Below are 15,433 nucleotides of genomic sequence, written 5' to 3'. Positions count from 1 at the left end.
AATAAGATTGATTATTTGGACACTTCCTCTCCTGATGCCAAGATCAGCGGCTATGAAGAATTGGAAACTATACCAATTGGACATTAACAATGCATTTTTAAATGGTGATTTTTAGAAGAAATCTACATGGACATTCTGTTTAGAGCATGCTTGCAAATTGAACAAAGTCCACTTATGGACTAAAACATGCATCAAGGAAATGGTTCTCAAAGTTCTCTTCTACCTGAATCAGTCATGGCTTCACACTATCATATCATGATTACTCTTTATTCACTAAAGTGAGTGACACCTCATTTGTAGCACTACTTGTATGTGTAGATAATATGATCATAGTTGGATCCAACATGTATGTGATTGATTCAGTTAAACAGTAATTGAAATAACGACGTTTGCTAGTTTTAGTTTGTATATATGCAGATTAGTTTGCTGTAAACAAAACATTTAAATTGTTAGTTCCCTGAGGTAGTTAGTTAGTAACCTGCTACAATTATAACCAAATTAGGGAACTCTCTTACTTACTCTCATGTATAAATACTTGTAAGTTGTAATTCTAGTTTGATCGATGAGAGGCCTTTTATATGGATTTTAAGAAGTTACAAAAAAAATGCAGTTAAATAAACAAATTTGTCAATAACGACGTTTCCTCTACAATTTGATGAGGCTTAAATATGCATTCATTGAATCATATTTTTTTACGATCCAAGGCAACAGATAGTGGCGAAGGGAGGGGGGCACAGTCTGCTATGACCCCCAACTTTACAATTTTTGCTTTCTTACATGTTATACATATGTATGTGAGCTTTAGAAACCATTATAGGCATACAATTTTTTTTTTATCTTGACCACCCCTCTTTTTCTTAGCCCCCTTACCTCAAATTCATGCATATTAAAACGGGTAAATAGCCAAGTTGGTCTCTGAAAGTGTCAACCGTCTTCAAGTTGGTCCCTAAACTTTTAAAATGTCTCCCGCGGTCCATGAATGTGGCAAAGTGCATTCAAGTTAGTCCCTAATGTCAATAAATTTAACAGACGTTAACGGAGAGGCTGACATGTCATGTTTTTTTCCACTTGAAAATTCCACGTAAGAAAGAGACTTGACCGAAACATGAAATCTTCAATTTAGTCCCTAGGGTTGAAATTTTTTCTTTCTCTCCCCCATCATCCTCTACCTCTGCCCACCACCATCACCCTCTCTTCCTCCCCAACCGTCCACCCACTCCACCATCATCACTCTAAAATCTCAACTCAAAAACCATAAAACCAAAACCCCCAAATTTATGGAAGAAGAATGAGCTTAACACACTTTCTAGAAATTGGGGAAAATGAGTACCGGTCGGGTTTTGTTGGCTATGGTAGATGATTACGGTGACGAATCTGGGTTTTTGGATTTTTCTTATTCTTCTCGGTAAATGATTATGCTAGATGACTGTGGTGACGGATCTGGGTTGTTTGTTCTTCTAGGTTTTCTTCTTCTTCGTTTAGGGTGGATGATTATGGTAGATGATTGCAGTTATGGATCTGGGCATTTTTTTGCTTATGGGTCTTCTTCCTTTTGTTTCTATAATCTGCAATGACTATGAAAGGAGGCTTTGATGGCTAGTTTTGGTAAATTTAGCGCAAGTATTGGTTAATTGTCAAAGTGTTGATGATTACCTATACGGCTAAAGAAGCAGAATGTCTGATAGAGATCATGATCGTAGTTATGATGATGATGATGGTCAATGCTCATTTCGGTATGCAATACAATGGGCAAGGTGGATTGGAAAGTTTCTCATCAAAGTCATGGTGCTCTAGAAGAATCAAGGCATGTCTTTAACGTAAATGGATTGCGTTTTCACCACAACAGTACGTGTTTGTGTTTCAATTCTAAAATTCATCTTCTTGACTTCATGAATCAGAATCAAGGTTTGGGGTTTTGGGTTTTTTGTTTTATGGTTTGAGTTGGGATTTTAGAGTTGTAGTGGTGGAGTGGGTGGATAGTTGGGGAGGAAGGTTCCCGGAAGAGAGGGTGATGGTGGTGGGAAGAGGTAGAGGAAGATAGGGCGAGAAAGACATTTTTTCAACAATAGGGACTAAATTGAAGATTTCATGTTTCGGTCAAATCTCTTTCCTACGTGGGATTTCCAAGTGGAAAAAAACATGACATGTCAGTCTCTCCGTTAACGTCTGTTAAGATTTTTAACGTCAGGGACTAACTTGAATGCACTTTGTCACATTCAAGGACTGCAGGAGACTTTTTAGAAGTGTAGGGACCAACTTGAAGGCGGTTGATACTTTCAGAGACCAACTTGGCTATTTACCCATATTAAAACAAGAACAAAATCATTGCTCGCAGATACCAAGATGGTTTTCAATTTCCATTAGCATTTGCACAATTGCTAGACCTTTCATGTTAAAAAAAGTACAAAAAAGGCAAAATCTTTTATCCTATACAACAAAAAATTGAACTAGTTTTCCAGACCCCTAGCATCAATGGGTTTCAAACCACTGCATCACTTTTTTCCATGAAGGCAAAATTAATCACACACATGCTCTGACAGTTGATATTTAATCACTCCTTCCTGAATAAAGAACAAAATATATCGGTGGTGCATGTGCATTATTCATTGCGGATTGAATAATACTTATCCCAGAGAGTTTGTGATTTTGAGATTTCATTCATAAGACTCTTGAACTTGACACTGCAATCTCCTCCACTGCAGAATGCAAATTTTCAGAAGATATATTAGATAAGCCACATGGACAGTAATGCAAAGATGATAAACAGAAGGGAAAAAAAATCCAATTTACTTCTGTCATTACATCCAATTAACATGGTTTGACAATAAAGAATCCGCTTATCAAGGAAGAGCATGTATGCCTTCACCGTAACCCATTGAAGAACATCTTCAATAGTAAGTTTTTAAAGCTTTATGTGCCTAAACTGAATTTTATCCATTTAAAACTGTAAATTTGCAATGTACCATGTGTTGGTGTGGGGGGGGGGGGGGGGGGGGGTTGCTCATATTAAAAAATGATTAAATATGGTATTCTATAGAATACAACATCAAAACAACTATAATTTAAATTATTCATTTAAATATTACTGTAAAAGAATAAATCAAAGATCTATGTAAGCATTGATGAGATGAGACACTAGTATTTATATTAAGCATGGTATTCGTACACTTGCACCAAATATTTCTTATGCGTTCAATTGTTTAATATTCTAGCACTTGCATTGAAGGAATGTTCCATTTTGTAATTTGAGGAACATATTTGTCTCTACGTTTAACAAGTAAAGATGGCAAGCTGATAGTGTATTCTTAAAAAGGTGTAACTTTATTGATATATTTTGTTTTGAATTTGTTATGTCTCAGATAAGTCATGGAAAATATAAGTAGCTTTGTTCACAAACAGCGCAAATACAAACCTTATGCGATTCAAGGATGCAACAGCTCGGAGTGCACTTCGGATCATGTCTTCATTTCGATCTACTTCTTGCTTGACAGCATCTTGCTTTGGCTTAAAATTAATAGTCTTCTGGAGAGGATCCACCAATGAATCTAACACTGAAAGGTGAAATCCAAGTTACAAAAAGAGAAAAGCTATACACCAAAATCTTAATACTTCAACAGAGAAAAAATGAACCTGCTAGGACTGCCGAAGGACAATTATCAGCTAGTTTCGAAAGTATCAGGTGACAAGGCATTTTAACATCGTAATGATCTGAAAAACACAAGCTTTTTAACATTATAATGATCTAAAAAACACAATTTGACATCTTAACTTGTGCTAAAATGCAAGGAAAAATAGTTGAAGGGTAATCCATGATGAAAAGAGTTAACATGAAATAAAAAATGTCGAAATTAAAATTTAACATCAGGTGAGTAAATCAGAAGCAACAAATGTGATTAGAAGAGATGGGCTCACCATCCAAACCAGATTTAAGATAAGGAACAATGAATGATGAGGGGTTCAGTTGATCTAGACAACTATCCAGCAATGTGTCTACACATTCGAAAGCCGCCTTCCTCAACTCAAGCCCATCATCCACAGTATGCTTGAAAGGACCAAGATCAACTGTCCTAATCAGTTCTTGCTGTCAAAAATTCATTATAAAAATCAGAAAACGTCCTGCAGTTCTTCAAAAGCCAGTAGCCTCAAGCCATTACAGAACATATTAGGTTACTTTAAAAAGTTCAAAAGAATCATAGGGATGAAAAAGTCAGGTTTATATTGTTATGTCATATTCAACAGAACCCCAAGAAATAGAATAACACAATACATGTTACCTTAACAATTGTTTGATCATAAAGAAGAGGCAACAGATCAGAAAGAAGCCCTTTGATGAGGTTTGGCTTATTGTGTGCAAATGTGCTTAGAGCCAAGACAGCAGCCCGTCTAACATGCTGCACGTTTATAACAATAAGTAATAATAAAGTTCAAACCAAATAATAATCAGCAAATAAGTCACATAAACATAAAAATAAAAGTGTGATAAATTTCTTGGTGGGTAAGTTGATAAAAAAAAAAACTTACCCTGTTATTATCTTTGATAAGCATCAGAAATGATGATATTTCAGGGTATATGATCTCATCTATCTTCTCAGGGCGTTCAACTATAGAGTACTTCACAGCAATGACAACAGTAGCTCGAGTAAATGCAGCTGCACTGGTTGTTCTTACCTATACAAATTTTAGAAAATACAAACAGAACCATTAAATATAAAACATCTAATTCACACGCGTAAGTACAGGGTACCAAGTTAAATTCAGATACCTTAAGTGCAGGAACAAGTTTAACAGGTTCAATGAGTGCAATTTTGCCCAGACACTCTGCAACTACATTGCGCACCCCTTCTTCCTCACTTTCACAGTGGTTAAAGAGTAAATCAAGTATTTTCTCGACACTAGACTCTTGAAATTCAGCTTTATCTACAGATTGTCTCACAATTACCTGCCAAGTAGAGACAAGAGAATCACATATATATCAAATATAAGAAAGTAATCATAATTCATAATTGCATCATATTAAATATTAGAAAGAAATTGTAACCAACCATATATTCTTTCGAGGAAACATACCTCTTTCAAAGAATGAAGCAGGAGGTATTGTTTCTTCTGCTGGTTATCAATCTGATCCAAGATAAATGGCAAGTACTTTGGAAGATTACCAACAGCAATGTTACCAAGGGCATATGAGGCAGCAGACTTTATCTCTTCAAAAGGAGATTGGAAAGACTCAATTACAATATTTTCTATATGTGCATGTGCGCTTAGATCCTTCCTTCTACCAATCTCTCCCAAACATAGAAGACCAAGGTGCTGCTTAGCCTTTGAAAGGGAAAACACACAATGATTAGTACATATAGAAAATTAGGAGTAATCTGAAGGGATGCTATTGTGGCAATGTATTTCATTTTCTTTTGAGACAAATAAGTGACTGCACAATATATTCTATAGATCTTATAAAGATAATCAAGAAATGCTAAGAATACTTAAGATTGTCTAAAATACTCTGAAGATATTCTAACAAAACCAGGAAGCAAAGCCATACAAGAAAAAAGGAAGGGAAACTGCAAATATAAAACGGATAGCAGTGCTGCGAGATCAAGATTCAATTGGAGCAGGATTGACCTTTATAAGGTGTTGAATAGGTGGATTATCAAAACACATTTACTACACAGCAGAAATAGTTGAGAGCAAAATTACCGAGTTAGAACTGCTGTCATCCTTGAGAATGTCAGTAAGCATTTCCACTGTAGACAAACACTTTTGATCACCAGCAGCAAGGCATAGAACAGCCACACATTGAGCAATTGAATGCAATGCTTGTTTAGCAATGCCACCTGACTGTGGAGCAGGCTTAGCACAGCCAAGTAGTGACTCCAGCAGAGAATCAAAACTAGTGTTTGCAGAATAGACTAAAGCAGCGAAAAAGTGCTGCAAAGCCTGTAGCATTCAGTGCAAAAAATGTGAGCACGGACATATTTAATATCATTAAAATGGGTATGCTCAGTCACATGCATAAACATTACCAAAAGTGCTTGCCCCTGCAGCAATGAGCTTTTGACTAATGTTAGAGCTTGAGGAAGAACTTTGTTTATAACAACCACACCAACACTTTGACTTGACCTCTTGTCACCCATCAATGTGCAGCAGAGCTCCAGGGCAAGAGCCGTCATATGCAAGTCAGAATCACTGAAACACAAGCAACAAAGATGAGAAGAAATAAAAAAAAGTCAATCAATCCAAATCACCGGTGCAAATGTAGATCAGTAAGACAAACCTAATTAGTCCGGAGAGTTCGACAATAATAACTTCATAAGCAGACAAAGCAATCTTGTCACCATAAGCAACTATGAGTGAATTTAAGGTTCCCAAGGTGGCCTGTCTTAGTGCTCGATTAGCCTGTTTGCAAACCACCAAAGCAAATCTCAGAACTTCTCACCCCTTACAGTGGGGAACTCCCAGGAAATTATAATAAATTTAATATTCACTGGAGAGCAGCATTAATGTGGAAAGAAATACAGAAGTTGCGGTCAACAAGGTAGGGATCATCAAAACACCAAAATTCCATTAAATAGAAAGCATTTCAATTTAGATTCTACTAATCTAATATAATATTTTAGACTATATTAATCTAAAAATTGAAATTAAAATAAACTAAGAAATAATAAAAGTCCGGTATATTGTCGACATTCATATTTTTGCTTTATGGATACTTCAAAATCAGATTAAGTCCAATATGGAATTTCAAAAAAAAAAAATTACATGTTAATAAAGAAAATATCTGATAAGCATTGCATACTTTTCGAAGGAATGTCGTCAACTCGGCTACTACATGCTCCAGGACACACGATAGATCCATCCGAAGTGGAGAAGCAGTAATGACAGCAAACGCCTGCATAAGAACCTTGATATTAAAGAATATACTGCTACTCAAGCTAACATGTTTCCTGGTAAGCAACTAGGAGTACAATACAAACATAGCCATTTAGGGGTTTAGTGTTTAGTTGGAGATTAGTTTTGAAGTGAGAGGACCTCGGCTATCATAAATCATAACCCTTTGAGGGGAACAACATGGATCCAGTCATTCTCTTCCTAACCTGGATACACATCCAAGGCTCAGAGTTATCTTTTAAAAAATCCTATCATTTCTTTAGTTCTTTCTTAATCTGAACCAGTAGCTGTCAGATTGTTTAGATTTTGGACACTTGGACTCTAAATTACATAAAGGAGGAAGGGGCAGCTAACAAAGAAAGTAATGGAAAGATATAGATTCGATATTTGGGAAAATTCTAACAATTTATGCAGAAGAAAAAAACAATCAAACAGAGAGTACCCCATGTTTCACAAATTACTTAATACTTAGAACCACTGTTGCATATGAAACTGACTTGTACCTCTATCAATACTAAAAAGTAAAAACCATGTGGGCAAGCAAAAAAAAAAAAAATAGACACCCTTCAATTTGAGTACACTTCAAAAAATCGCTCTGTTAAACCTTATGACTTTCCTCATACTAGCCTTACCGTACTGCTATACTATTAACAGTTTTTCTGCATAACAAATGTAAGTCACAATTTAAAAAATTCAGTTACAAAAGTCAACTGGCCAACCTTAACAGCTGTAAGTCGGGTTATCTCATTTCCCATCCGATCAACCAGCACAGGAAGGCATGCAGGTAATTCTGCATTCAGATGGTCGCCAAATGTTGACACAATGAGGCCAATGCAGGAGATAGCACATTCCTTAACTTCCTGGAGAGGAAAAAGATTATGCATGATAAAAAAAAATATTAAAAACATCCTTCTACAAAATATCTACAAACCTGATCCTGATCTTGGTTTGTTAAGCGTGACATTATACTATTATATATGGGATGGACATATGGTCTGAAATCAAAACCAGACACCTACAGGAAAATGTCATTCTGATTGTTAGAAACAAGTAACATTGGTTTTCAGTCCAAAGAGGATATATACATACCTCAATGTTTGGTCGCACAACACGAACAAGTTCTCCACAAACTCTCAAGGCCTCTGCAGTAACCTTGTAATAACGCTCACCAACAGCTGATAGAACAGGAGCAGAGAGCGCCTACAAACAGAAACAAAAAATTACACAATAATGCTATATATCATAACTATAAATATTCAATAATCAATATACATTGAAATAGCAAATAAATGTCACTGCCCTTGCATTGACGAATTCAACAGGCACATCTAAACCAATAAAGTGTATCATGGAGCCACCAAAACTAGAGGCTTACATATGCTGTTAAGAACACAGGAGAGGAGGAGAAGGTTTTATAACTGACAGCCTCACATGAAGCCCACTGAACTTAAAATGTGCAGAAATACAAGAGTTACAACTGCATGCATGTCGTGATTACTGACAGTAATCATGACCATATCAACCATGAGACTGAACATGGCAAAGATTGAAGTCTAGATACACACAGTTCACTTCGTTAGGACACCTAGAACAATTGAACCAAAAGTTTGAAGCCTTGAACGATCAAGTGCAGGATGACCATTTTATTCCATAGAAATCAAGTGACTTAAGAAAGAGAAACAGAGGACTATAAACAATGAGTTAATCATAATAGAAGACAAAATGAAAACTGATAAAGATGACAGAAAACGTTACAATAAGTACTGAAACAGAATAAATAATTATAAATTTAGAAGAAGCATATTTTGTAGCGACTTTCTGAACTCATCACAATCACTAGGGTTAGAGACATCATAGATTGAAATATTAAAGGGGGAAAATAAAAATACTTCACTAAGACATCAAATCTAGTAAGTTTTACCAAAACTAAAATATGTGAAACAGAACCAACATACTAACTGATATAATCATAGACTAAGGATACGACCTCTGTTTTGATATTTACTGTGAAGAAGATGGAGTTATTGACCTTAGAATTTTGATCATAAAATACAAATCTAATAAGTATCATGAACCAACCGTCCCAAAAGTTTAAGCTGTTAAATGAAGACACATTAACAGTTTTATATTTTTTTCTTTATAATATGCCCCCTCACACGAGGGCTTTGGGCTTAAAGCGTGGAAATTGCACAAGCCAACATATCTTGTGCTGAAATTGAACTTTTTATTAGAAGAATGGGGCAATTAGGGGCCATTACATCATAAATTACACTTATAATATGTTTCCTCATAATATATTATATCCATTAGACTATTACAGCACTAGCATTGCCCTCAAAACGCAATCGGTAAAGGTACACAAAAACCAATTCAAAGAGTAAATTAAACTAATACTCATGCTGTTACCTTGATATGAGGGTGGAAAACATCAGGATAATGTGAAGACAACACCAATCTTGTAAATATTAAGGCTTCAATCTTCAAATTTGAGGTAGATGATTTGTCCTATATAGCAAAGAAAAAAAGACAAAATAATGAGCAATGGCAATGTAGCACAAACTACATGAAATTAAACAAAAATTTAACTCAGCATTATAACTTACATTTAATGCTTTTTCAATTCCTGGAATCAGTGACCCAATGTGGTCTGCAAGACAGTTGGGCAGGACAACCACAAGTTCTTTCAAAATAGAAAAGGCACCAACCTACATAGACAACTATGCTTAGAATCTGGCGAGAGTTTAATCAAATATGAATTTTTTGTGACTGCTACCTTTGTTTTGATAGACTTCTCACGCAATTGCCTATTTATAGATTTGACAATCTTGGACAGTTCTTGCTTCAACAACCATCGAGGACTGCACAGCATGTCAGTGCCAAGAAGTTAATTAGTGCTATATATTATGAGGTTATTGGAAAAACTGGGTTTAACTACTGGAAAAACAGACATGGTCAATGATAATATTGCTAATGATAAAGCTTCTAACCCAAATATATTTTAGGGTTTAGACGCATATGTTAGCGTAAATGACTAAACGCAGTTGTTTGTCAGGGACCAATTATCCCAAAAGCTTAGGCTGTTAGGTAAATGGCACATGAATGATTATATTTCTAACATAGATAGCTAAACGGTGAGGATCACATCAAAAATGGGTATTTCCTTGTAACCTAAAGAGCTGTGTTCAGATATAAAATTTGTAAAATGTCATCTCTGTAAAAGCAGAGCAGTGAAGCTATACACCAGTCATAATAACAGAAGTGCTCTTGGATAACAGATTTCATGCGTTACAAATGCTACAGGTTCTTCAAAAAAATATTTACTTCAGACTTTACAAAAATATACAAGAACATTACTCTATAAGGGTTCCTTTAATGTGGGTAAGTGAAAAAGTGACCCAAAGGTGGGTAAGTCTGTAATATTGCGGTTTGGCTGTTAGATAGTAGCTTAAAATTTGGATGGTTCAGATTGAAAAATGAAATTAGATAAAGTGATTTGTCACTAGGAAGAACATAAGCCACTTGCCTCGTTTCATTTTCATCAATCTGCCCTTTTGTGACATTTCCAGTTTGACGTAAGAGCTCAATGAAAGTATTAAACACATCCATCTGCAACCCATCCATGTCAGAGAAATAACCTTGTGTCATCAAACACTAAAAATAAATTACTTATTTTCACCTACCTTTACACTTTCTTCTCGCTCTTTAAATCTGTCAATCAGTTTTGGACAAGCCTAAAAGAGAAAGTTTACGGTTAGGCAGTAATACACCTAAAGATTACAGCGAACAAGCATATTCAGAAACATGTAAAAAGTTTATTTTCTTTGTATAAAAGAATTTATAAGAAGGAAATGAGGATAACATAATACCTCATCAAACCAAATATTCACCCACTACCCAGAGAGATCAAGTAATACAATAGCAATATCTTAAAAAGACAAAGAGAACAGTAGATTACGTACGAAATACGAATAAGACACTAATAGCATAATTACCTCATCATACAGCTTTGAAAGCATCTCAGGACGAGAAACAATCAATGCTGCTAAGCATTTAGCTGCTGCTCTGCGAACTTTCCAGCTGACATCTTCATCATCTGTATATTCATTTTCACTCTCCCTGCCAAACAATATAACATATATGGCATGATTAACATGAAGCATATCATGTAAACATTAATCCCACACTCAGCCAAATGAACCCAAAAGAGCATACTCATCCTCCTCCTCTTCATGACCTTCATCATCATTATCCTCCTCCATGTTGTCCGTGAAGTTTGGATCATAACTTAGATATGCTAGTGTCAGATGTAGAATTTCATCACAATAAACAGAAATATCCCTTGGACACCTTAGGAGAAAGCTTTCTAGAGCCTGCAGACAAATATTAACATTATTGAGCATATGACTGATCACTGACACTGTGTTATTACATTTACAAATATGCACACTTCGTAGAATAAACTTATCACCTGCAAGCTATACTCACAGAGCTCTTCATCGTTTTCTGTGGCCTTATTACAGTAATTAATAAGCACCGGAACTGTGTCTCCAAGATGGGGCCCAAATCGGTAGCCAACAGCTCGACTAAAACACCAATTATCAGAAGCTATTATTAACAAGAAAGTGATTTTCTTTTCAACATTAAAAAGAAACTGAAGCAAAAGGGAGAAAATAATATGGAAGAAATTGCTAACCTCAAAGCACCAATCATCTGTATATTTGTACGGGTCATGTCAGGCTTGGCAGCTTTATTTTTTAAGTTGGTAACAACTTCAACTGTTGCTTTAGCCAACAAATCATCTGACAAGCTCGAAGAAAGAGATGCTGAAGAGATGAAAAAGAATTTGTTAAAGCAAACTACAATTTTACGTTCATGCTTTCAGCAACAATATTCTCAACCAAATTTAAAATTGTCCATTTCAGGGTTCAAAATATCTTGTCTTGCATCAAGTATTTCAATGCGATCAGGAATTTAATGAACTATATCCAATCAATTAGTGTTCCATTCGTAAACAACATATACATGGACTTGAAAATTCCAATTCAATCCTGAAACTCTGGAGGCCATGTTTCAGGAGGCCATCATCAGTTTTCTTGACGACAAAATGTCCACCTTTAATATAATTTTCAATATAGAAGAGGTGAAGGATTAATAATTTAGTCTCTCTGTCAGGTTTAGCTTGCCAATTCGAAATTCATGGTTACATTTTACCCCATATTCCAGTTACAACAAAAATCTAGATGACTTTAAAAGATTAACAGGTTCAAATCAGAGTATAGAAAAGTTATATATAGTAAAAAACTGAATAAGATTTTGCTCTAAACAACTTTTCTACAACAGAGTTTTCAACCAATGGAAGGAGAAAAACTTGACAATATTCAAACAGTGAAAAAAACTATCAACTCTCCAGTAAAACAAACTTCACATGGAAAACAAAAGACCACCAATTTGAAGTTGTCTTACCGATGCATGTCACAGTCTTCTTACGCACACTAGCTTGATTAGAACTCAGCTGAGAAAGTAGGGAACTTAATAACAGTTCATGGTCAACTGCCATCAGATTGCCAAATTTATGAAAGACATCACATAGAATATCCAGACATTCACATTTAATATCTGTGCCCATTCCCTGTGGATAAAATAAGGAGATTTATAATAGCATGTCACTTAGAAAAAGCACTAAATAAAGTGTTTATAATTAATTGTGATTAACGCTTAAGCACGGGAGAGGGACAAACACAAAACTAAGCAATTTCGTAAATGAAAACAAAAAATTGCCAAATTTTAAAGCCATTCAGAAGATTTCCTTTTCTCAAAGAATTCTGGAAGCCCATGAACCAATTGGCTTAGGTAGATCCCAAAACCAAAAGGCCCAAATTAAACACCTAAAAAATCAATATGATCCCCTTTTTGTCACACAACTCCCAAGTAATGCACAAGAACAAAATAATTGGATTATCACCGCATGCATAGGTCATATTGCACCATAGATCTATGGGCTTACTAGACCAAAAGATATAGATTGTAAAACTCAACCCTAATTTACCAGCAATTATTAATAAAGTAACAAAAAACTCTTAATCAACATTTTGTCCAAAAACCATAGTTTTCAGTCCTGAATTGAGGCGTGTGGCGGCCACCCCCCAAATAGGAATGCAGTTTTTAAGCAAAATGAAGAACTTACTGGGCCAGTAATTCCTTTTATCAATTCTGGTGAGAGAATTGAAAGAATAGACTGTGCAAGAGACTGAGTAGAAACTTCAGCAACAACCGTCTTGAGGGCTATGCTAGCAGTGTCGCGATGCTGGTCCTTTGCATTGAGCAATTTGACACACAGCTGTGCGATCATTTCCGCAACCCTGGCCTCACTCATCTTCTTCACTAACGGAGCGAGACTGCAATTTTGAATCAGGTTTAAATCAATAATAAATAGATTACTTGAACTGAATGGTGGTGCAGTATAATAGCATAACATTGAGAAAGAAAGTACTAGTAGTAGTAGTAGTAGTAGTAGTGGTATTACCATTTGACAGCTAGTGCAGAAACATCACCAGCAGCATCATCAAGCTGTTGTATGATGATATTCTTCAATTTGAGCTCGAGATCGGAATCGGCCCTGAATGTGGCTTTGTTCAACTCATTTAACAAATCAGATGTGGCCATATACCTGTAATCTTTATCCTTCCCAGTCATCTGTTATGAGAAGATGAATCAAACAGTTTAGTTTAGTTGGTAACGAAAAAATGCATTCCTCTTTGAATAAGAAATAACAATAGTACCTTTTCCAGTATACCAGTCAAAGCTAAATTGGCCATTCTGTCACCTCAAATCAGCGAAAAAACTGAGAAGAAACGAAACGATAGGTGAATGAAAATAACTAGATAAGCAAGCAAAGAAATCGATCAATTGTGAGTATGAGTGTGTGCGTGTGTGAAGTTGTTGAAAATCAAAAGCAAAGCATCGTGAATGTTTAGAATGGAATGCGAGAAGAAAATCAGAAGCAGAACCGAACCCTAGTTGAAAATGCACGCACCTCTTCGCTTCGGTTCTTCACCTCTCTAAAACCCAAATGCAATTTTCTCACACTTCCTCCCTCCCCGCTCGCTCCGTGCCACTGCCCTTAAAACCCTTTTCGTCTCGTCTCGTCTCGTCTCGTTTCTACTTTTTTTTTTTAACGTTTCGTTTCTACTTATTATGACCTCAAATCACTAATATTATTACATTTTATTTTCATCAAAATAACCCTTAATAAATTAAATTTGGGTTAAATCAATATAATTTAATTTTAGATGTGATCCAATCATATTTAACATAAGTGGGCTATAAATTTTAGTTATGTTAAATATTATTGGTCCACATATAATTATGGTAATTTAATTCAAGTTTTTCCTTAGGTTATTTAGACAAACTTTTATTTTCATATTACACTCTTCCTCTTATTGTTTCTTTTTTAAGTTTTTTTTTGATGAATTAGAATGGGTAGAGGCACCTAGGGCTTTTCCGATGTATCAAAAAGAGGCACCTAGGGAAAAATCAAACTACAAGTTGCGCCTCAAATCTAAGCCATGTTTTGCTACCGCTTCTGCAACCAAACTTCTTTTTTAAGTGTTAACTCAAAAGAGAAAAGTTTTATTGAGTAACATACTCTTATTTCATCCATAAAATACATTGACATTTTTACATTTTTTTTACTGTAATAATTAAATTTCGCTTTAAAAAGAACAATGAAATTTCATTAAAAAGGAGAATCAAAAGACAAATAAGGGCGCAAGTCTCGGAGAAACACCCTAAACTCAAACATAGTCAGGAGGGTATCCGTAAAATGGAAACTTCTTATTCCTGAGAAGTACAAGTTCATTATTTGGTTAGTTTTTCCTAACTCTCTCCCAGTGATTGCTCTTCATTTTTCCTACAATATGGTTGATAGTCGTGCTTGTACTAGATGCTCTCATATGGTGGAAGATGCTCTTCATTGTCTCCATGATTGCTCACATCCTAAAAAGCTTTGGCTTCGTTCTGTTGGTATGTTCTTCCCTAACTTTTTTGTCTCAGTTATTTGAATTGGAATGATAGTATGATACACCATGCAAAAGTTGTGTTTTACCTCAATAATATATGGTGGATTTGGCGTTGAAGGAACAACATGGTTCTTGGTAGTGAGGTTTAGCCCATGGAGCAAGTCCAACGCAGTATCACTGGCTCCCTTGCTGATTCAAGTCAAGGTTATGATGATGGTCTGACCTTGCGCCCTGCTTCAAAGTGGATCGCACCTCTGTTGGGTTTGGGCTAGGTTGCACGTCGATGGAAGCTTTCTTCGTGCTTCCTCCACCATGGGTTGTGTCAGCCTGCTTAGAGACCATAATGGCAATTGGATTCACGGTTTTGCTAGCTATAAAGGTATTGGGGAGATTTTCCAGGATGAACTTATTGATGTAATTCAGGGCTTGAGCATGGCCTGGAAGGCTGGGACAAAGGTGTTCATAAGCTTGTTTGTAGATCTGATTGTTTGGATGTTGTTAAGGCACTAATAGGTGACAAGTCTTTGAAC

At 35.7% G+C, this 15,433-nt stretch overlaps 1 protein-coding gene across 2 annotated transcripts; it reads right to left on the bottom strand.

Annotated features, from left to right (window-relative positions):
* Window positions 1-2,305: 2,305 nt before the first annotated feature.
* On the bottom strand, window positions 2,306-14,061 carry LOC130713938 (cullin-associated NEDD8-dissociated protein 1). 2 transcript variants are annotated; one of them, XM_057563765.1, is made up of 29 exons: window positions 13,919-14,061; window positions 13,665-13,726; window positions 13,409-13,578; window positions 13,070-13,280; window positions 12,349-12,514; window positions 11,579-11,708; window positions 11,354-11,468; window positions 11,098-11,255; window positions 10,878-11,001; window positions 10,566-10,616; window positions 10,409-10,491; window positions 9,659-9,743; window positions 9,489-9,590; window positions 9,292-9,390; window positions 7,975-8,085; window positions 7,817-7,900; window positions 7,605-7,745; window positions 6,794-6,886; window positions 6,272-6,393; window positions 6,021-6,183; window positions 5,695-5,934; window positions 5,068-5,316; window positions 4,763-4,939; window positions 4,522-4,668; window positions 4,275-4,391; window positions 3,913-4,081; window positions 3,631-3,708; window positions 3,413-3,551; window positions 2,306-2,696 (listed from the first exon to the last, which is right to left on the bottom strand). In XM_057563765.1, the coding sequence occupies exons 2-29, from the start codon at window positions 13,698-13,700 to the stop codon at window positions 2,600-2,602; spliced, it is 3,657 nt and encodes a 1,218-aa protein (XP_057419748.1). In that variant the 5' UTR covers window positions 13,701-13,726; window positions 13,919-14,061; the 3' UTR covers window positions 2,306-2,599. The 2 variants fall into 2 exon arrangements, with proteins under 2 accessions (XP_057419748.1, XP_057419749.1); XM_057563766.1 differs by having other exon boundaries at window positions 13,898-14,042.
* Window positions 14,062-15,433: the final 1,372 nt, after the last annotated feature.

The sequence above is a fragment of the Lotus japonicus genome, chromosome 4, assembly GCF_012489685.1.
Source record: "Lotus japonicus ecotype B-129 chromosome 4, LjGifu_v1.2".
NCBI classification, from domain to species: domain Eukaryota; kingdom Viridiplantae; phylum Streptophyta; class Magnoliopsida; order Fabales; family Fabaceae; genus Lotus; species Lotus japonicus.
Note: the sequence above shows the minus strand (reverse complement) of the source record. Positions and strands in the feature narration are given on the sequence as shown.